Consider the following 21,363-nt stretch of genomic DNA (forward strand, 5'->3'; position numbering starts at 1 on the left):
TGAATATGGCTCCACATACACGTGCTGCTCAAGTCCTCTTTGATAATGTATCACAGCTTCAGTCGACCTGTCAGAGTCGATGCAAGACGTTAGAGAAAAGGAAGCATTTATCTATGCGCTTTCTAAGTTCTTGCTTTCTGGATTTTGTTCATACTATGGTTCCAATTGACAAACATTTCGAGCAGTCTGTTATCATTTGTATCTGTCTGTTTATCATCAAGATAATAGAAAAACTACCATGCTGAAAATCATAAACCAAAGGTAAAGGTAAATTCAATTTTGGAGCAAATCAAGATCTTAAACACACCAAAAAGATAGCGAAATACAACAATGACCTTGATGGAAGATCGATTATCTGAGCTCTCTTGTTGTTTTCAGGCCACAATTGTTTTCTCCATTGATCAGTTAGTTGTTTGAAAAAAATGTATATATGCTTCACTATAAAACATGTCACTATATTTATATTTTACTGTTTCCCAACCTTTAGAGCATTGTTTTAATGCATACAGAGTGACATCAGTCCTATATCAAGGCTGAGTAAAAAAACATCCTGGATCCAGATCTGGATGTGGATTGACATCAAAAGTTCATAACTTCTAAGCTTTTTGAGTAATCCTGCTGATAAAAAAAAAACACAAACCAATTAAAAGGTAAAATGGTAATAAATGGAAGCAAATATTCATGTACCATTGAGGTGAGCCGCAGCTGCAGCTTCATCCGCTGCTCTGTGTTCTGCTGCTTCAGATGCTCAATCTCAGGAAGAAGATCACAGATCTCTGTCAGCACTGCACTGGAAATACACACACACATACACACACAAAACATCACTCATTTGATACAGATGGAATTTTTTGTTTCTGAGTGTGTAACTCACTGATATTGCTTAAGTGTTCTCTCCGCTATATCCCACAGTTGGACTTTGTCCTCAGAGATGACATTGCCCAGACTTGCCCAGTAGGCTTCATCCTCTGAAGCGTCCCGGCCTTGTACGCGCCAATAACTGGAATGTAGGTGGGCTGAACTCTCCCTTAAAAAGTACCAGGAGCATGTTAGCATCAACGTGTGTGGAAAAAGGCAGGAGATCATCTATTTTCAGGTGTTGGGACAAACAGGAATTTTAGGAAAAATCTAAATAAGCTCATAAATAAGGGTGCTGATTCATCACACGGTTTGTGGTCTTACCTAGACCTCCTGCAATGCATGAGGAAACTTTGCAGAGCAGGCAAAACATGGTCAGGATGGACGAGTTCAGGGGTCAAATCAGTCACAGTGCTGGTCTCCACTGCCTCTGCCAAGCCACTGGGCTCTGCACAAGAATCCTGCAGGCATAAAAAAAGGGGAGAATGTAGTTTTCTAATGAGCATGGCTGATGTTGTAAACAGACAACTACTCTTTTCATCACTTTACATGCTCACCTCAGTCTGTTCTCTCTTCCTTTGCTCGTATTTTAATAAGAAATCAGCCAACTTGGGTGCATCCTTGTCATCGATGCCCAAAGACTGGATGAGAAAACAGCATCTTTTTTTAGCTTAAATTTTGTCCCATAACAACACACCAACGTAAGGCACCTGTTAAACACCAAAGAGTGTGTGGTAATATCATTATTAGTGAGCTCACAGTAAAGAGAGACCCTAGCTTCACAGCAATCTGTTCCTCCTTCTCCAGAGAGTCCAGCCGTTTCAGGACTTTATCCTCCATCAGGAAGTCCTGGAAAGGGAGTAAGAGAAGGTTTTTCTTAAAGCTGCTTCTAATTTGATATCACTGCTTTCATGTGCTGTGGTGATGAATACTGTTAATCCCAAACTATTGTCTTGTTTTGATTAACTCTCACTGTATATATACATGAGTCTTAAACTTGTGTCTTACCGCTTCATCACACAGTAATTCCATGACTTTCTTCTGCATCTCCTTGGACAGGTGTTCTGCCGCACACTCTGGACTGCTCTCACTCAGCACAGCTCCCCCTTCTTTACTCATTTCTGTGTTTGGGCTCTCAGTGTCAGCATCCAGGCTGCGCCCAGCTGAAGCTTCCAGCATCCCCTGGCTGTTATTCCGGGTTTGAAACAGTGGTTGGCTGAGACTAGGGGCTAGTTTCTGAGGCTGGATGGGACCAGTAAGGTCAAAAAAAGGAATGTGAGGCCGCACCCAGGCTAAACCAAAGTGCTGCTTGCAGATCACTGAGTCTATGGCCAAAGCCCTCTCCACTAGCTGCTTCACCTCTGCTTCATTCATTAGCCACATATCCTCAAACAATCTGGCATCAGCATTTGCAAAGTGCCTGCACAAAGTGAAAAACAGAGGAATAAAAAGAAATATGTAAGAGGTGAGTGTTCTTGCACAATGTCAGTATTAACTTGAATTGACAGATAGTTATGGCTCACTTGATCTCCATCTGTAGTCGTTCATATTTCTGGATGTGGCGTTTGTAGTCCTCAGACAAAATACGACTCTGCCTTGTAAATTCTTTCTCTTGTCTGGCATATACGTTTTTCATTTTATTTATCCCTCTCTCCACACTGAAACACAAAGCAATCAATGTTATAGTATACATACATATATGTACACATATATATGTGTCGTTGTGTGTGTGAGAGAGCAGCTGCTGTACCTGAGGATCCTGCTCCTGATACTGGCCATTTTGGCCATCAGTACCTCTTGCTGTCCCTTTTGCTTTGCTCGCTTTAGCATCGTGAGCACGCTGTCGCCCTTGTTATGTTGACACTTTCTCTCATGTGCCTGCAGATCCGAAAATGACAAGACAAGTGACAATTTGAAAAACATTTTCATTAATCAGCCACAATATCAATAACAATGAGAGATGCAGTGAATAACACAGATCACTTTGTTTCAGTCCTGCGACAAAACTTTCCAGGAGATCACGTGGAAGTTTTTTTAATACGCACCACCCACCTAAACACTGTGTGAATTAACATCACAACTTCATCAAATGATGACGCTTCATGGGCTCATTTTGATATTCTGGCAAACCTGTGACTCCTGCATTTTGCTCTTTCCAATGATTGTGTAATTGTTGGTATTCTCCAACATCATCTTGTGAATTTCTTCCTCATAGTCATTCACTTTCTTTCTCCTCTCCATCAGCCTCTCGTGCTACAAGTAGATGAGTCATTAGATACAGAATTGATATGTAAAGGATGCAATATATGAATGTAAATTAAAAAGAATGACGATTGAGTCTGCATATCTCTTATTATTCTGACCTCTATGTCCCAAAGCTCCTTCATCTGTTCTTCCCATTCGGTTATGTCTTTTGTAAGTAAGATTTTAATTTCCAGCTGATGAACTCTCTGCCAACAACAACAACAACAGCAGTGCAATCATTAGGTACATTAGTTTGCATGTGAACATTTAAGTTTGGCCATATCTGATGGCTTTTCAGACCTTTGGTCAAAAACCAAAGTAAAGACCTGATGCAAGAAGGAAGCACGAATGTCTGCATCTGTGGAATAAATCATGCAACGAGCCCTTCCATTTCATCTCCCCTCACAGACTCAGACCCTCTCAACAAATCATTTGAAGCTGCTTCTTGATCAGGAGCTGGGCCTACCTCTGTCTGGGCCAGCTCCTCCCTGTAGGCTTTCGTCAGTATTTTGATCTGGTCCTCCATCCTCTCAATCATCAGGTCTATCTCCTCTGCATTCTTCCTCAAGTTCTTTACATATTTTTCATCTCCCAGTTTTAGCTCCTGCTCGGAGAAAAATGATCAATGCCATGAACGCCAACAGACTAAGGTGAACATTATGTTACTCATTTATAAATAGCTTTACAATCCTGGCTTTGGTTGGTGAGACTACAATTCATCGTTAGACTGACAGCTGGTTAGATTTACCTGTTGCAGGTCATTTATGAGTTTTTTCTTGTCTTGTATGAGAGCAGTGCACAGCTGCTGCTGGCTGTTTAAGGCTTTCTGTAGATCCTGGAGGATCACCTTCTGATTAACTATCGACCAACCTTCTGAGATCTCTTCAAATTGTTCCTGGCTGGATTTAGCATCAATCTCCAGCCGCTCTTGTCTGTGGGACAGAAGTGTTGGCAAAGAATACGGGTGACAAATATAAGGATAAATGAGGTTTTGTGATTTATATTGCTAGAAGGTTGACGTGGGACACTAGTTAATATAGAATTTAAAGAAATTACCGAATTCGTTGAGCTTCGTCCAGTTGTGTCCTTTGCAGCACTATGTTGGCATCAGCAGCAGTTTGGATGTTGGTCACTAATGCTGTCAGATCTCTCTGCAGATTGAGCATTCTCTGATGAATGAATAATAGGATTGGAAAATAATGTTAAAAAAATGAATAAATAAAGTGAGGGCCAAAGAAAATTGCCAAACAGTCATGTTCTCACCCTCTGTTCACTTCTCTAGTTATTTTTGAGCAGATGGGTCATTGGACTGGAAGCCTAAGTGGTCCATCTTAAAGGTAAGAATGATCTTCTTTTGTGGGAGAAATTGAAAAAATCTGCTGCTAAACTGAAACTTACTTTAATGTTTCTTTCATTCTTGAAAGGTTTAGTTTAATCACAGTGACACAAACTTAATCCCACCAGTAAAAACGTTCATAAGAAAAGATAACGCGTATGAGGCAAACGTCTGGAGGATGAAACGGTCTGGGAAAACATTTCAGATGTTATTAAATGGTTATTAATGGTTTAAAGCAAAAACAGAATGTTGTCAAACAGCAACAATGTATGAAAAGTTCTGAGTGAATAGTTAGATTAGTGTTAGTTTGTTAGCATTTATTTCATTAGTGATGGAACATAGCCTGCATCTTGCTGCTGAAACCTCTGTTTTAGTATTTGATCTCTCAAACACAGATATTTTTTTTAGTCTTGTGTCATGGTAACATTCTGTGAATTAAACTGGTTTAACATGACTAAACGGCATAAGTAAAGTGAAAGTGGGAAACATGGAATGGTATTGTTGATACATTCATAGAAGCCAGAGGGACAGGGAAGCACCTTTTGACCTTCCTCCTCTTCTTCTTCTTCTCTAGTTTTGCTCTCCTCTTTGTCCTCATCGTTCTGAGTTGAGACCCTGGAAATGTAAAGCGTTTAACAACTGTATCTGTTACATAATAAAACTACAGAAACAAAGTTCGGTCCATTCTAAACGAACAACGGTTTTATATCACTGGAGATTCAAAGCGAATTTTTTCAGTGTTTAGCGAAAATAAGCGAACAGATTCAACGAGTTTACCCGTTCTCGTCTTCTTGGTTTTCGGACAGCTCGGAGGATTCTTGCGCCTTACTTGGATCTTTTTCAGCGTCCGACATATTTAGCGTATGCTGTGTCAGAGTTATTGATTACTGATGAAGATGAACGGAAGCCGCACTGTATCGCCGCGGTCTGTTTGGTAAACGTTGCTATGGTGACAGAGCAACCCGACAGAGAGTAACTGGAAAGGAGATCGATGTTACATTTTTCATGCCACTTGCAGTTCACTGTCTATCTGTTTTTCCCTCACACGAGTGACTGAAAAATGATGGTGATACTTTGAACAATTGGAAATATTGAGACAGCTATCTGAAAATAATGTTGCAGAGCTCCTGGTTTTTAAAAAAGTTTCAGTTTGAAGGGGGGAGAAAATTCATGTTGTTTGGTTTTAACACGAATCATTGATGTTGCAAAAATTCCTCCATAATCATTTAATTACACATTCCACTGTCCTCATGTTGTTAAAGACTACTTCACGGATCATTGGAACATGTGAAAATGGCTGTCAATGATTTATTGCTCAACCCCCCATGCAGTCTTTATAGTGTACAAAATATAGGCAATTTTTGTGTAAAAACTTATCTGTAGTCATTGGCTTCTAATGAGAGATCATTCAGCTTTGCATATAAACCTTCCTTAGCCTCCTTTCTCATCGTTTATTGCCTTGCATCCATCCCATAGAACACAGGATGTAGATTAGATTTCTAATAGAAAGCTATGAAGCGTGTAGAAAAAAGTGTCACTCAGAATATTTCTATATTTTACATGGCATAGTTCTGCCATCTAGTGGCACTATTATATTTCAAAGCCTCTTGGTAGTTTTAGGCTCTCTAAACATTGGGATTTTTTCACTTTGGATAGATAGATAGATAGATAGATAGATAGATAGATAGATAGATAGATAGATAGATAGATAGATAGATAGATAGATAGATAGATAGATAGATAGATAGATAGATAGATAGATAGATAGATCATTTTTCTCTTTAAACATAGCATGTCATGGCTTTAATGTTCACTAAATTGAGACCTTTTACAGAGCAAGATGACCTGCCTCTGAACTGCATCATTATTGTAATTCTTCAACGCTCACTTTAGGGGGCGCTACAACACTGCAATCAAAACAAGTCAGCTTTCTCATACTGATACAACTGAAATGTTAAATTATTCACAATGATGAGTTTCAACCACATGTAGATTCACACAAACAGCACAAATCCAAAACAGAACTCCAGAGACTCACGTACACACAATCTGGCCTTCCTAATTAACACAAATTATAAATGATAAATGTCTTCCCAAGCTGATGGCAAGATGGGCACCGTCCGGTAGCAAGCACAAACAAACTCCCACATTGGTCAGATGTTCTTGCCCTGAAGAGCAACCCCCCGGCCTTTCTAACCCTCACCCCCCGGGGAACCATGCCGCTCTTTGGCCCTCAAGTGGCCCAGGCTGCTGCTGAGCCACAAGGGATGCAAGTCAGCCAGCAAAGGTTTCTGACATATGATCCAGCATCTGTGATGTCACCAACAGCTGACTTGTCATAAGACCTTAGAGAAAGAGTGGGGGATGAGGAGTGAATGAGGAGAAGGCCTTATTTTCACCAGAGCTGGAACTCTGAGTGCTTTTGCATCAAGCTGCTGAGATTACAAACTGAATGACTGCTATTAGAGAGTGATTCTATAATCTATCATAATACCATAAGCTTGGGCTTGACAGACTTTGACCCTACTCACAGGTGTATAATAAGCCTCATTCACTCTGCATATGCTCTGTAAGACAGGGTGCATGTGTGTATGTATGTGTGCCAGTTCCTACCCCCAGGGGAATATGTTTATTCCTTGTTCAACAAAGCATCATATTCATCACTCAGGGGTTGAGAGGAGCATAATCTTAGCCTGACCTTTAGCCAGTACACTAACTGACAGCTTAGAGTGTTGTTGGTGGGGGTTGCATAACTTTGTAAGTCCTAACTAACAGATTCTTAATATCGCCATAACGAATGGGACATTAGCTGCTTCAATAACATGGAATGTACTTTACAGAGCCGAGGATGATTGCAGAGGACAGCAGAAAATACAAAGTCCATTTAGTCTAGAGGAGGCCATGACCTTGTCGAAGAAACAGCAAAACCTTAGATTTAATAAACGAGATTTGATCAATGAAAACAAAATGACAGGCTCACAAACTACATGAAGAGCATCCCTCTACTTCAAATATGAAATGTACTGGCCTTGTCTCAATGTAACTTGTGCAAATGGAAGTATGTTTTTGCTATCTGTGTGTTGCAAACAGGCAAACAAAATAACTGTTGTCTGAATTCTTAACTGCATCATTTCAAATTTTAATTTTAAGACGACACGTGGACATGAGCAAACTCAGCTGACAGACATGTTGAGACAAATGGTAGTGCAGGGAGAAATTCAAATTCTATTAACATATTGAACGGGCAAGTAAAATTATCCCAAGGTTTGCGCCTAGAAAGCCACTTAACACTCCGTCACAGTCGTCCTTTCTCAGGTGATTAAGTCTTTGAGCTTCATGTCATTATTTCAGCATCAGCAATCATCAGTTTAGCTTCAGTAGACGCGCTCCAACGTTCCTTCCCGAGCTTTAGATAAGTCAACAAGTTGAAATCTTATCTAAGCTCAGAGCTCAAGACAAAGGAATAAATGGATTAATCATAAAAAGCATTTCACTGTCCATTCAAGACTTTTGATTTTAAAAATGAGCTGATTTTATGAGGAAAAAAAACCTCCATCTGAAGAAGGTTTAAGCTACTGAAGCTTGGATTTATTTACTCTTTTTAAAATGTTGGAATAAACGATATGACTTCCATGACAGCAGCCAGTTAGATGAAATCCAGTGCTGACACACTAAAGGTAATGAATCACTGCACTCTGGACCAGTGCATAAAAAATAAAGCCATGCAAATAACTGACGTGCCGCAATCTGTAAAAGAAGACATATTTGTAAGTTAATATGCAATTACTGCATGTGTTTTTATTCTTAGTAAAATCTTAAAACAATAGAGATTTTCATTGCACCTCAGCACATTTTTTTCACTGTAATCCAGCTGAGAACTAGCCTCAGAGAGTCAAGATCGTGATATGAGTCGTTTCCCAAAATCATGTTAATTTCTACCACATAAATCACCGCAGCTACAGAGAGTTTTTCTTATGGTCAGTCTTTATAAATAAAAGCTCTTTGTGAAAAGATTAGGTGCACAATTTTGCATGGCATTAGACTATTATTAGTGGTGGATTTTTTTTTTCATTGCTTCAGTCAGCTCAGCGAGACGGTAAATAAGCTACCTCCATTGTTGCAGTTTGCTATGAACTAATGTAACAGAGACTATATTGTTTGACACATGCGTTGAAAGTAAAATGTCCTTTTCGTAGCTTACTAAAGGTTTCTGCCCTTTAAAATGACAGCAGAGAGAGAACCTACCCACTCGGGTGGGCTCTTTATACACCCCACTGCTTTACTGTAGATTTGTTTTGATACTAAGCCAAACTAATATGATAATCCAAGGTGTAAATGTGGGATAATGCATTCCATTCAAATGTATCAGCGTTTATTAGTGTAAATGTACTTGCATGTACATTTCTAAAAGGCCATTTTCAATATCCAAGGCACAAAAGCATTTCTTCCTAAATCTGATTTCAAGTGATTCAGTGGTTGTAAGTTATTTCATGAACCACATGGCAAAACATGATGCAAGATTAAGACATGGACTTTGACTATAAATTGAGCTGGAAAGTACATGCATAGTTGCATACAGTTTTCGTGCACTTAAACTCCGTATAAAACCACTTATCATATTACATTTCACCTGAGTACTGTGGTTATTTTTTAGTTAAGATCAGCTTCATAATGTGATGCTTTCTTGAAAATTAATCATTCTAACATAATCAAAAGTAGTTAAAGATCCCCTCCATACATTTTCAGACGATAAAAAATAGTCTTATTTATAGTCTCGATCAAATCTGATTTAAAGTTCAAATTACTGAAAATGTCGTTTGCATATTCATCAATTATCTTTTATTGTATAATAAAGATTTCTTCTGTTTCATTAAAGTCACATGTTGGCTTGAGGTTGAATAGTGGCTCATATGATTGAATTCCAAACCATCAGGTAGCTGCCATGTCACAAAATCATGTCAGTGTCGGTATAGTGCGGTCAAACTTTTCGATTTTTGGGGATGAATGCGACAACAGGCTTCTAGTCCCAGAACTATCTTCAGAGTATATGCATTTGTAAAAGAGTGAGAGTGTGGCCTAGTGATTAAGACCTTAGATTAAGTTGTGCACAATTGTCAGGCAGCTTCCTTACATCTGGTAAAACGGGCCAAAAAGAAACTTTTATCTGACTCTGAAAAGTCAGAAAATGTAAAACGTTTCTAGACCAGATCCAACACTCTAGACCCAGATGCAATACTGAGGTGTGACCAGCAGATAATCAAGCGTTTGTTTGCATTTAGCTAACTGGATTGGGAACTTGAATGAAGAAGAAAGAGCACACATTACCAAAGAAGACTGAAAAACGTAATGTTTTTCCTCCAGTGCCACCACATTTTAGAACCATTATATACCTCGAGTGTCCAGAAGTACGAGGTCTCAAGTGCTGAATCATGAACGTACTCAGGGCACCACTCTGAGTCAGGGTAGAGGGGATTTGGTATGACTTGTAATCATTAACTGTGGATTGGTTAGGTGTTTTCAGTTTAAAAATGGACCAAAAATTCATTTCTGAACCTACTGCCAATTTCAGAAAGATACTTTTTCAGTCAGTGCACAAAAGGGTCAATAAAATTCAAGGAAACAACAATGTTTATGGAAGGCAATGATGTGGTAGTGTGTGGTATATGCAGGCAGTACAGTACTAAATACTAAATCAGTCAGTTATGTGCTTAAGACAGTACTGTTTCTCATACTTGCACAACTCTAAAAAAATAAGAAGAAACAAGTTAGTTTAGAAATATATATATATATTTACTTGCCCAACGTTTTAGCACAATTATAGTTTTAGTTAGTTATATTATCCTGATAATTGTGCACACCTCCATTCGAGGTGCAACAACAATGATTATTGGTGTAGATGGGCGGTCTACCTCTTTACATTACGCAGAGTTCATTTCACATGCAACTGTGGATTTGTACACTTTTAAACTCTTTATAATAAGTAAAGGATCTAAATAGCCTACTTCTACCACCACTGACTAATTCTCTGAATCCGCCCGAAGTTCGGCTTTTCCATCCGCGGCCTCCGTCACATGGCAGCCTCCGCTGCATAATCACCAGGAGTTTTGTGTTTTTTTTCCCTTGACTTTCAGCCCTGCTTTACAGACCCGAGAAGCAACAGGGCTTTACAGGAACCAAAGCTGTCATCCTTGAGCTCCGGGCCGCGGCGCACACGAGCCGCGCAACACACTCCTGTCCGCGAGCGCAAATGACAAAAGCCTGTGTTTCCAGCCACAATGTTGGCTGCAACTGGATCATATGACTCGGCATGTCCGTAATGCTCTTAGAGCCGCTGATGGCCAGCAGTGGCGGCGCTCCATAAGACCAAAAAGCCAAAGGAGTTTAACGGATGTGTTGCTTCGATTATTGGGCCAAGTACCCCTTATCCCACGTTTAGATTAGCTGCTAATGACGGAGAAAAAGCCACGTTGCAAGAAACACAAGGCCACGCAACCCGAGAACAAGGAGCATTCATGTGCGAAGAAACAGCTTTAAATTCAACATCGGCTCATTAGTCGCAGTGCTGGTTGCATTGTTACCAACACGAATCCAAGTTATCCACTCCTAATTGTATGCACTGGAATGAAGAGTCAGCTGTGAAATGTAATGAAATATCAGAAGAAAAACTCATGCTGGGTTTTTCATGAATTATATCGAATTAACATGTGTGTAATTCATTTTAAAGCTGGGGTTGTAGCTGAGCGGACACTAATATGTACACATCTGTAAAGGTTTCAGATAAAAGTGTCAGTTTGATATCTAACTACCTGTAACAGTTGTCACATTAATACCAGAATATAAAGTCCTACAGCATTTTCACTCTAAAATGTTATATATTATAACCTGCTTCTAGAAAGCCAGGACATTGTTTAAAATAGGATGAAATATATAATGTTATGATTTAGGCCTACAAATAATTGAAGACCTACTTTTTATTTCTTAAACCCAGTACACAGACAACCTAACATCACAGATGCTGCCATTTGACGTGTGCTGTAAACAAGTCAAATGGACCCCCCTCTCTTAAACCTGGAAGATGCAGTATCCATATGGTCATATAGTCAAACAGAAAAATATATAATATCATATATTTATAAAGACTTAGGAAAAGACATTATGATGTAAATCTGGCTGCTTAAACTCAGTTGTGATGTGAATCCGCAGCACTAAAACTACAGCTACATATTTTACAGGAAGGGCTGTATATACATTGTCTAATGCAACGCTATCACATGGTTAAAGAAGGTTAAATGAATATGTAGTATTTAGAGAATTTACTTAGAAAGATTTGGGTCTTTTCTCCACAGGACAATTTTACGCTTCACCCAAGTCCATATATGAACATGAGCCCAGAGAAGATGGCATTATTTCTGGATCTTATTCATACATTTAAGTTTAACTTCCACATGCAGGGATTACCTCAACAGAATCATGTCTGTTTTTCATGCTACCTGAGAGCCTAAAGACCAATTTTATTAGATGTTGGTTTTTGCTTGGCCCTGTACATAAAGGGAACCCTCTGGATTTTCTTTTTGTACTAGACATGTTGCCAATTAACAGATGTGTGGATTTCCACTATAAGTGTTCTTTCAGCTCACACAACTTTTGTAGTCTTTTTATTCATTTTGCCTTTCTTACCTTTTAAAAAAATGTTGTTGGCATCAAATTCTAAATGATCATATTTAGTTTGAGGAATAAGTAACAATTCTAAGTTTAAACATTTGTCTTTTTTAGGGCTTGAATCAATGATAAATGTAGCTATGTTTGCACTTCAATTAGATCACAAGTACTTGCACCATGTTCAAGACAAAACAAATAATCATTTATTTGGGTTTATGCATTCAGTATGAAGGTTTATATTACTCCACAACATATTCATCAACCCATCACTCAAAAAGAAGATTTCAGTCGGAAACCTTTAACAAATTAAATTAAACATCAGTGAAAAATGACAACAAAGCACATTAAAAGCTTTATGCAACCACAAAAAAACTGACTAGAAAACAGGTAACATCACAGTGTGGTACTTTGGAGTGCTCTTACATTGTGTGCCATGTCTTTATTTACTCCCCACCCCACCAATGTGCACCCCACACCCTCCTTCTTACAGCAGATACATGTCACCACTAATGGACATCAAGTGCTTCCTTTTTGCAGCTCTCTTCTGGACATACATTAGAGACAGAAAATCCATTTCTCTCCCCATAAATAGAGCACATACAAGCACACACACTGCATTCAAACCACTCACTCTGTCCAGTGACAGCAGGATACACTAAACAACCTGAACCTTGTTAACAAGTTAAAAGGAGAAAGCTAGGAGAGGATTAGAGGGTACTGTGCAGAAACATTAACAACCCCCCTGATCAGAAGTTTGTAAAGTCAGATGTACATTGATTCCAAACGCGAGTCCTGCTTTACAGAGGTTCATCATTTCAGTTTATACTCGACAAACTTCTTACAATCTAGTTTCTGCATATTTCAGGTTGATGTGTTCAGAAGCTCCGTTTTAGGTAAAAACACTTTGAAGGATGTGAAAGAAAATATTTAGTTTAAACAAAATCATTTAACAAAACAGTTCAATATATTTTGATCCTTGTGGTCCTCTGAATACTGTTGGGTAAAGAAAACATTAAGGCGGACTGCTGTTGAGCCCTCTACATTCATGAATCCAGACAAAACTCAAGAACAAGGCAGTGACATGACAAAGGTACTCCCATCATTTCTGTCCCCCGTGTCCTCTTCAGCTCTGTTTGTCTTGAATGTTCATCAGGGTGTTGTATGCCTTTGCTCGTTTGGCTGTAAATAGAGAACATTACGTTATCATGCAGAAAAGGGTCAAAAGCAAAGTTTAAGAGGTTAATTTACTTTTGTGACAGCTTCGATTCCAACTGATTCCGTAAACGTCCGACAGCTCACAAACATCAAGGAGCCTCAAGCGAGAACATTTACATATTCTGACTCTTTGTCAAAATATCCGACTGTTCCTCAGTTCTGATGATTCACACTTACATTGTCTTGTATGCATAAAAGGAACTGAACACTGACGGTTTTCAAGTCTAAACCATTTGGACTTTCAAAGCTTTTAGAAATGTGTGAAGAAAGGTAGAAATAAAGTTGTCAAAGGGCAGCATTCACTATCACCAGGTGGTTATATTAAAACTTCACTCCGCAAAAAAAATAAAGGTTAAGTTCATGAATGAATAAAAACTGTTCCCTGCTGGATGAGGCAGAACAGGCACGATATTCTGTTTAGTTTTTTGTTAGTTTTGGATTTTTGGCAGAGGCGAGCTTTTATTTGGTCTGGTTGGTCACCGTAATCTCGTCTCCAACCCGTAACACAACTGGTCATTAGATGTACAGCAGCGAAGAGGCGGTGCTGCGGTGGAACCTGTTTCCTGAATAAGTGTCACAGCTTTGGCACTGGCTCTGTCAGAAAAGGTGTAATTTCACGTCTGTCAGGGCAGTTTTAGATGCTGCGACGCTCTGAGATCAATCAAAGAGGAGGATGGAGGGCTGGTGGTAGAAAGTCACAGGACTTTCATTTAAGAGACCTCAGTCAGACACTGGTTTAAAATGATTTTGTCCCACATCCTTGTTTTTAACATCCTAATCACTCCCCATTTGGTAAGCTTTAGAAATCAAATCTACTTGGCAACTAGTAGGAAACAATTAAGGCTTTGATTAGAATGCACCACTTCACAACTTAAAGATGGTGAATTAGGTCATGACATGGAAAAACACACTTTTCACAATCGAGCCTTTCACGTACGACTTTCAAGCTCGGACTGATGAACCTCTGGAGCCACAACAGATACGTGAAAAGGGCCAATGTTTACTCGGCACTGAAAATGTAAAGCACGCACACTTGAATTAATTTCTCCCACGTTAGTAATGAAACACATAGGATGGTGAAGTTTTGAGTTTGAATGCTAAAGAGTAATCCAGCTTTGTCAGAGGAATAGCATTCCTGCTTAAGACATTAGCATATGTTTAGGTAGAAATTGAACATTCTACCGTCATTAAAAGTGTGCAGAGTTTATGAATTTTAGATAACTCTTGATGTATTTCTGTCCAGCACCTAGAACTCATTTCTCAAACATTTTACTCAGCATGTTGAAAAACCAACAACAAAAGATAACCTCTGATTTGTGACACCTGGAGTTAAGAACAGGCTGTCCGTACTGGCCAATCTCAGGAGAGAGTAGCTACAGTTTTTTTACTTAAAAGTTAGAACTTATCCCATCTATACTGATATATTTTCAAAATACCTTATTTCCAATTTGGTCTACTTGCAGAATGTTACTTGTCAGAGCTGGTGATGGGGAGCAGAGTTTAGCTAACATTTGCAACACATTATCTATTTGAGCAGAGCTGAGGGTGAGCAGCTGCAGCTGAGCAAGTGCTGGAGACAGAGATGGTGCTAGTCTGCATATCAACACATACGCGCATATTAAATAAAGGCAAAGTTGGAAAGTTATATCATTTTTATGTAGCAAAGCTCAGACAGGGAAATCATAAGAAATTATTCTTTAAGGGTTGAATAAACTGTCCAGAGATGGAGACTTTAGACTAAGTGTCTTTATCGATGCTGTGTGTGTGTGTGTGTGTGTGTGTGTGTGAAATATTTAGAGAAGTGACATTTAATGATAAAATGCTCTGCCGTCTCTCAGGTATTTAAAGATAAGAGGGGCGCTGAAGGCATCGTATAATTAATCAAATATAATCAAATAATATATTTTGTTATGTTCTTCATTTGCAGTTTAGATATGTAGGTACTGTGGTAGATCATTATGTGGGTTTGAGTTGAAAATGTTTGGGAATCCCTGTAATAAACAGCGCAAAAGATCCAAAAACAGAAAAAAATATTCAAAACTTTCAAGAAATCAACTTATTGGATGATGACAGCATAGTGAACTGGTCATTATATTTTAGTTTCCTGTAAAATATTTAAAGTAAAAAAAAAATATATATATATATATAATAAAAACAATAACTCAACTTAATGATCTGGCAGCCTGCAAATAGCATTGTTTCTAACAATCACTTGCACATGACAATATGGTAGCATGAATGGATCTTGTATACGCCATCACCCCCGGCAACGCGTTTTCTTTCTTTTTTTTTTTTTTTTTTAAAGGTCTTAGAAACACCCCCAAATTCTTCCAGGCAGCCACTGTCAACCACACACACACACACACACAGTCATACAGAAAAATCAATAATTAAACTTTGAGCCAAACCCCAATAACACAGTCAGTCCCCATTCATTCACAGAGACCTCAAAACACTCAAAACCCTGTCAAAAAATCCCTCCGTGTGTGACAATAGGCGAATTAAGCTGGTTACTCACGGTGTATGAGCTTGCGTTTCTTTTGTTCGGAGTGAAGGAAGCTGCTCAAGTAGAAGATGATGGGCAGAAAGAGCATGAAGCTGGACACAGCGATGACAGGCACCGTCTCCTCCCGAGGGAAGGAACAACCGAATATTCTACTCCACAGTCTGCGGGTCATGTTCATCTGAAAGGACGGCGGTGGTACACACAACGTAAACTTCAGCTGACCAGAGACAGGATATTGAAAAAAAACTCAAGCCACTCAATTTCATGCCTCAGTATTCTGCACATCCACAATAGTCTTCATTCACAGTGAAGAGGCCACTTTGTTTTTCTGTGTTTTCTTGCATTTTAAACACATTATATCAGCAGAGCTTCTTTCAGATAAAAAAAAAGAAGAAATTAAATTAAAACAAAGAAATTTAATTTGACAATAACAGCAAAAAAAGGGGCGTGAAAAGTAAAATAAAATTAAGACTTAAGTTAGATTGCAAACATTTTCCTCTGAGAATGGAGTTGCTTAGTTTAATAGCAAATAATCATTCAACTACGATGCCTGAGATCAAAGAGTGGACACTAAGACACGATGCGTCACTAAAGGTGATCGAGCCTTTGTTGTAGGGATGCCCCCCACACCTCTGGAACTCTCTACCTAATGATCTCAGACAGGTGAGCTCAGTGTCCTCTTTTTGACTCTGTTTATTATCGCTGCAGCTGTATATTTTGATCATTTTATTTCTTGTAATATCTATAACATACTTCGTAAAGTCCTTATTTGGCTGAAAAGACAAAAACTATTTGCACCCCAATATCAAAGGTGCAGAACGAATGCTAATGCTTAGTGATTAAGATGCGACTTGGGACCAATTTTGTGAATGGCACAAATCTCTGTAGTCTAAAGGCCGGCGCACACCTTTACGATGTCATCGTTGCATCGTTTGTCGGGTGATCGGCATAACAATTCGGACCGCATTTGACACGCTCGCATGTCCACCGCACACATTTGCGAACCTACGAGTTTTTTGACCGAATGTTATCACATGACCGAAATAGGAAGCCACAAATCACGTGACTTTCAAACTGGAGGCAGCCATGTTTGTGTCGTAGACGTCCAACGTGACAAAGTGTGCTATTCCCATTGGCTTTTTAAATAATCCTGCGCGATGACATCGGAACAGAGACCGCACACACATACGATTGTATTCGGCACAAGGAAAATCCGTACGGAAATATCAAACATGTTTGATTTGATCCGATGAAACGACAAAAACGTTTGTCAGCTGCTACCGCACACCTTTACGATTCCCATGCGAAGTCATCGGGCCGATTCGTACACGAATCGTAAAGGTGTGCGCCGGCCTTAACAAAAAGAAAAACAGTGAAAATTATTGTATATAGTCAGGTTGAAAATATAGTGGTTTAAAATGGTGTTTTGCTGTTTATCTAAAAGAGGTGGTTCTGCATGACATAAATGTGTCCAATAGATGGTGTTCCTGTTGACACACAGACTTGATTCATAGTGTAAATGTGAGGAATACCTCAGGATGCCAATCTGCTGGGTATCTATAGAATGCCAACCTCGAAGCAGATGCTATTATAACAAATATGGATCTGTTGTGCCAGCAGCTGAGTATAATGCTGCAGGTTTTCTCTAGGAGGTGGTCTTCCCACTTCCAAAATATAAGACACACATACCGCATCTTCTATGTCAATACACAGAGTCTGATTCTCCTCCATTCCGCTGTACAGCTCATTCAGGGCCCTGTATGTGCCCTTGCAGTTTTTGCACAGCTCTGTATGGTTCCCCTACATAAAAGACAGCGATCATAGTTCATTTGTGAAAATAAAATCAACATAGACAGATGTTATCACCCAGATCATGGCGTACCTGTTTATACTTGTCAAAGCAGGTGAGAGTTTGATTGAGAGTAGCCATAAAGAACAACGTATCATTGTTTAGGCCGATGAATCCATTTGTGACGCAGTCTGCACAAAAGGAATAAAAACAATGAAATGATATTGATGAAATTATTTAGGTTCTGAAATGTAGCATGTGGAAAAAGATGGATGCCCTCCATCAGTTAGTAGACTGTTGTTTTGAAGCCTTGAGTTTGACATCCGACGGTCGCCATGTTGAGTTTTTAAAGTCAGAAGCAGAGAAATTATGAAGGCGAGACCTGCTGTTTGAAGAATTCTGAACTAAAGATGGCAAATATAGGACAAGTCCTGCCAATCATCTACAGCTATGAGGTGGTTGAATGTTGACAAACTGTAAAGATGGAGAGATTTCCTTAAGTTGGCATGAAAGAGGAAAACATTGAGTGAATGCACGGGATTATTAAGGAAGCACTTTGGTGACACCAAGACACTCTGAAGAGAACAATAAATTAAACTGATCTCAGGAAATTTCTATTCTGAGGCAATTCTTAATGTCAAAAGGTTCATTTTCTGGCTAAATTAATATTAAAACAAATAAATCATAAAAAAAATGTCCTGATGTCTACCTCCTCCTTTCTCTTAGTTTTGCTCCTACCTACATCCTGGACGTCTCCTCTTCAACTCAAATTAACATCTGGATTTGGCTTCTTATTCTGGGCATTACTTGGGCTTTGAAAAGCTAAATCAGCTACTCGCAGACAAGTCTTTCCCGCTAACATTGTTGGCCATTGTAACAGAGGTTAAAAAAGTATCAAAATTACCAACAGAAACCCCTGAAGCAGGACAGCATCTAAAGTAGCTATTAAAATTGTTTTTAAAACGGTGTTGTCCTACGAAAAAGCTCATCAGAATATTTCAAGAAAAAAAGTTATAACGATATATCTATAGCTATCGCAACAGGCTGTCGCTGGAGAGGCACCATTCCAGATTTAAAAAAATCAGCTGGATATAAATTAATGCACATAAACTATGTAAATAACAAATTGAAAAGATTTTTCTTTGGTATTGGAACAGCGCTTTCACTTCTTAGCTACTTTTGACATGTTTCAAATCAAATAAATGTAAATAGAGAGAGGATAATTACCAAATTAATTGAAAAAAAAAACTTGGTAATCAGCTCGAATTGACACAATGAAGCTCCTGCATTAGAAACCAGTGTGGCGATGTGACACCTGAAGAGTCCAGCCAACAAAATACAGGTCACGTGTTTGAGTGTCTGCATTGCTCGTTTTTAATAAAGCGCCCAGATCAAAATATTGAATACTGCCAGTCCTTAACCCTTGACCCTTTGAGCAAACATGTATCCATGTGAGTGTGAGGTTCAAAGAAAAGATCACATTCCTCATCTGACAAATACATCTTTAATTCATCTTGTTTGTCTGGTGTGGTAAACTTACGGACACAGTTGGACTGTTGCCACAGGTCCTCCAGGTTGTTGTACAGCTGGTAAACCAGCATTAGACGATCACTACGCAGAAGGCTGTCCCTGCAGCTCACATTGCCAGGACCCATCTGAAGACATACACAGGCACAGCATCAAGCAGTCAACTCAAGTATGTGTTTCACAGGGTTGCTGCTGGCTTCAAGACAGAGACAAAGCCGTGTTTCCTCAAATATCTTAGCCACATCACAAGACTCGTGACTGACAGGCGACTACGCATAAACACGGCCCGTGCTCCTCCTGCAAGCGATGTTTCACTCTTTACTGCAAGGTTAGAAGCAGAAAAGGCCTTAGCACGTACCTGGTCTGCTGAGATGTTTGCGTACATGGCGACGAGGCTGCCGTAGCTGGAGTAGCAGTTCTGGCACACTTTGACGGGTCGAGCAGCAGGAATCAGGCAGTTCACATAGGTCACATACCGCTGACCAAATATATGGAGCAACTCGCTGCAGTACTCACTGATCTCCAGGTCGTCTGGGAAGGAAGAAAGCAGGTTCAGGGAAAATAAAGAGTCCGCGACAGACTTGAACACGGGAGAGTTCACCGCAACAGGACTCAGAGTACGGACTGGTTTAAGTTTGTCCGCAGAATCTGAGGAGGTGAGGTTTACTTTGATGCTGCCATCAAAGGTGTCAACATGTATCACTAAAAACACTAAAAACAAACTGAATTTGAGCGACGACATGACTGAAAACGGAGAGTAGGGCAGTTCTGCTTGTGTCTGTCACTCCAAACAACCCATGACTTCCTCGTTTTCGAGCAACGTGGTCATGTGACTACGAAGTGCAATCTCGCGAGAGCGCCTCACTTCGGGTTAAACGAGAACTTTAGCAGTTATATCTGCTGCACAACAGCTGAGCCTGTGATGTACACTCTGCAATATTGTTTAAGTTCAGATGACCTCATTCATAATTGTACTACGTAAGTGTTTTGAAAGAACAGCTCTTCTTCCGTTCTCTTATACATTGTTTTATCTGCCTTTTGGTTTCCCAATGTATTATAGGTTGAATGGTCTAAATGAAATAGCATCACGTTAATCAAATTTATAGTCCAATCAGTGATATTTACAGCAGCATATTTTGTTTTGTTGTTCTATGAAGGATATTTAGCCAGTTTTAAATTATTAAAACTTCTGGCAATGACATCTATCTACCTATCTACAGTGCAGTGTGGGTCACTGCCTTCAGATGAGGTGTGACTGTTCCTGTTTAAAAGAGATAGCCCTTCCCCCTGCTTTCCTCATTGTTTGCGGGTTCTTGACACCACACAATTTTCAATGTGCACTCGGCACGGAGCAAATAATCACGGAGTCAAGGTAAACGATTTGGGCTCAAATCCTGATTGTGATAATTGTCAAAAACCCCCTCAAATCAAGCCACCGCAGTCAATGGTCGTTAATGTGAAATTAGTGGCTCTTGATAACTTGCAGGCCGCATCAATTCCGCAGTCATCAGCGCCTAATGAAAATAAGCGGGGAGAGAAGGCGCGCAGCATTAGCGGCCTATTCTCATGCCCGCGCCCGACTCTTCTGATGATTCTGGCCTCTGCGCTCCTCTTGCTGCACATGGCACCGGCAGCTCATTAACTCTTCTTCTCCTGACCAGAGTTCACCTAATTGTTCAGATGTTCCCCATTCCTTTATCAGTTTCTAGTGTGGCTCTCGGAAAGAAGTGATTACAACATAAACTCGTAATGATCTTGTTGTTGTAAAAAGATATATTTCAGCTTTCCCAAAAAGCTATAATTCTTTTCTTTTTTTCCTATATTGGCCACGTATTTTTTTTTATTCTTAGTATTAGTAGCCTAATAGAAGTATATTTATTGAAATGTCTGGGTTGATCACACCTTAAAGTTGTGCATGTCTTTCCTCGAATCAGCAGATAACCATTCAAATATCATTATAATATATAAACATATCATCACGTTACTTGATATACCAAAAAAAAAGGAAAAAAAATCTTCATTAGCATGTAATACATTGAAAAACCAAGAGGACAAAAATCACTAATTAGATCCATAAATTAGGTGATGTGATGAGGAGAGCCCTTCAGGAGCTGTCTAAAAGCTCCTTGTGATTTAGGCCAGTTACCATTGAAATAAAAAACTGGTAGATGGAGAATGTAGATGGATTATTGATTAAACTGGGAAGTGACAACAGACTGAAACTGTACA

The 21,363-nt window shown here is 39.3% G+C and overlaps 2 protein-coding genes across 2 annotated transcripts; both read right to left on the bottom strand.

Annotated features, from left to right (window-relative positions):
• Positions 1–58: 58 nt before the first annotated feature.
• On the bottom strand, positions 59–5,353 carry drc1 (dynein regulatory complex subunit 1 homolog (Chlamydomonas)). Its single transcript, XM_075459801.1, has 16 exons — positions 5,216–5,353; positions 4,978–5,053; positions 4,159–4,271; positions 3,851–4,034; positions 3,569–3,706; positions 3,222–3,308; positions 2,989–3,111; positions 2,609–2,736; positions 2,382–2,516; positions 1,867–2,278; positions 1,618–1,707; positions 1,416–1,499; positions 1,183–1,319; positions 875–1,027; positions 688–790; positions 59–67 (listed from the first exon to the last, which is right to left on the bottom strand). The coding sequence occupies exons 1-16, from the start codon at positions 5,290–5,292 to the stop codon at positions 59–61; spliced, it is 2,049 nt and encodes a 682-aa protein (XP_075315916.1). The 5' UTR covers positions 5,293–5,353.
• A 6,924-nt stretch (positions 5,354–12,277) lies between these two features.
• ostm1 (osteoclastogenesis associated transmembrane protein 1) lies at positions 12,278–19,944 on the bottom strand. The gene is made up of 6 exons (XM_075459370.1): positions 19,493–19,944; positions 19,148–19,262; positions 17,701–17,798; positions 17,508–17,618; positions 15,831–15,996; positions 12,278–13,276 (listed from the first exon to the last, which is right to left on the bottom strand). Exons 1-6 carry the CDS (start codon positions 19,874–19,876, stop codon positions 13,221–13,223), a joined length of 930 nt encoding a protein of 309 aa, XP_075315485.1. The 5' UTR covers positions 19,877–19,944; the 3' UTR covers positions 12,278–13,220.
• Between the last annotated feature and the right edge of the window lie 1,419 nt (positions 19,945–21,363).

This window comes from Odontesthes bonariensis, chromosome 24 (genome assembly GCF_027942865.1).
Source record: "Odontesthes bonariensis isolate fOdoBon6 chromosome 24, fOdoBon6.hap1, whole genome shotgun sequence".
In the NCBI taxonomy this organism is placed as follows: Eukaryota; Metazoa; Chordata; class Actinopteri; order Atheriniformes; family Atherinopsidae; genus Odontesthes; species Odontesthes bonariensis.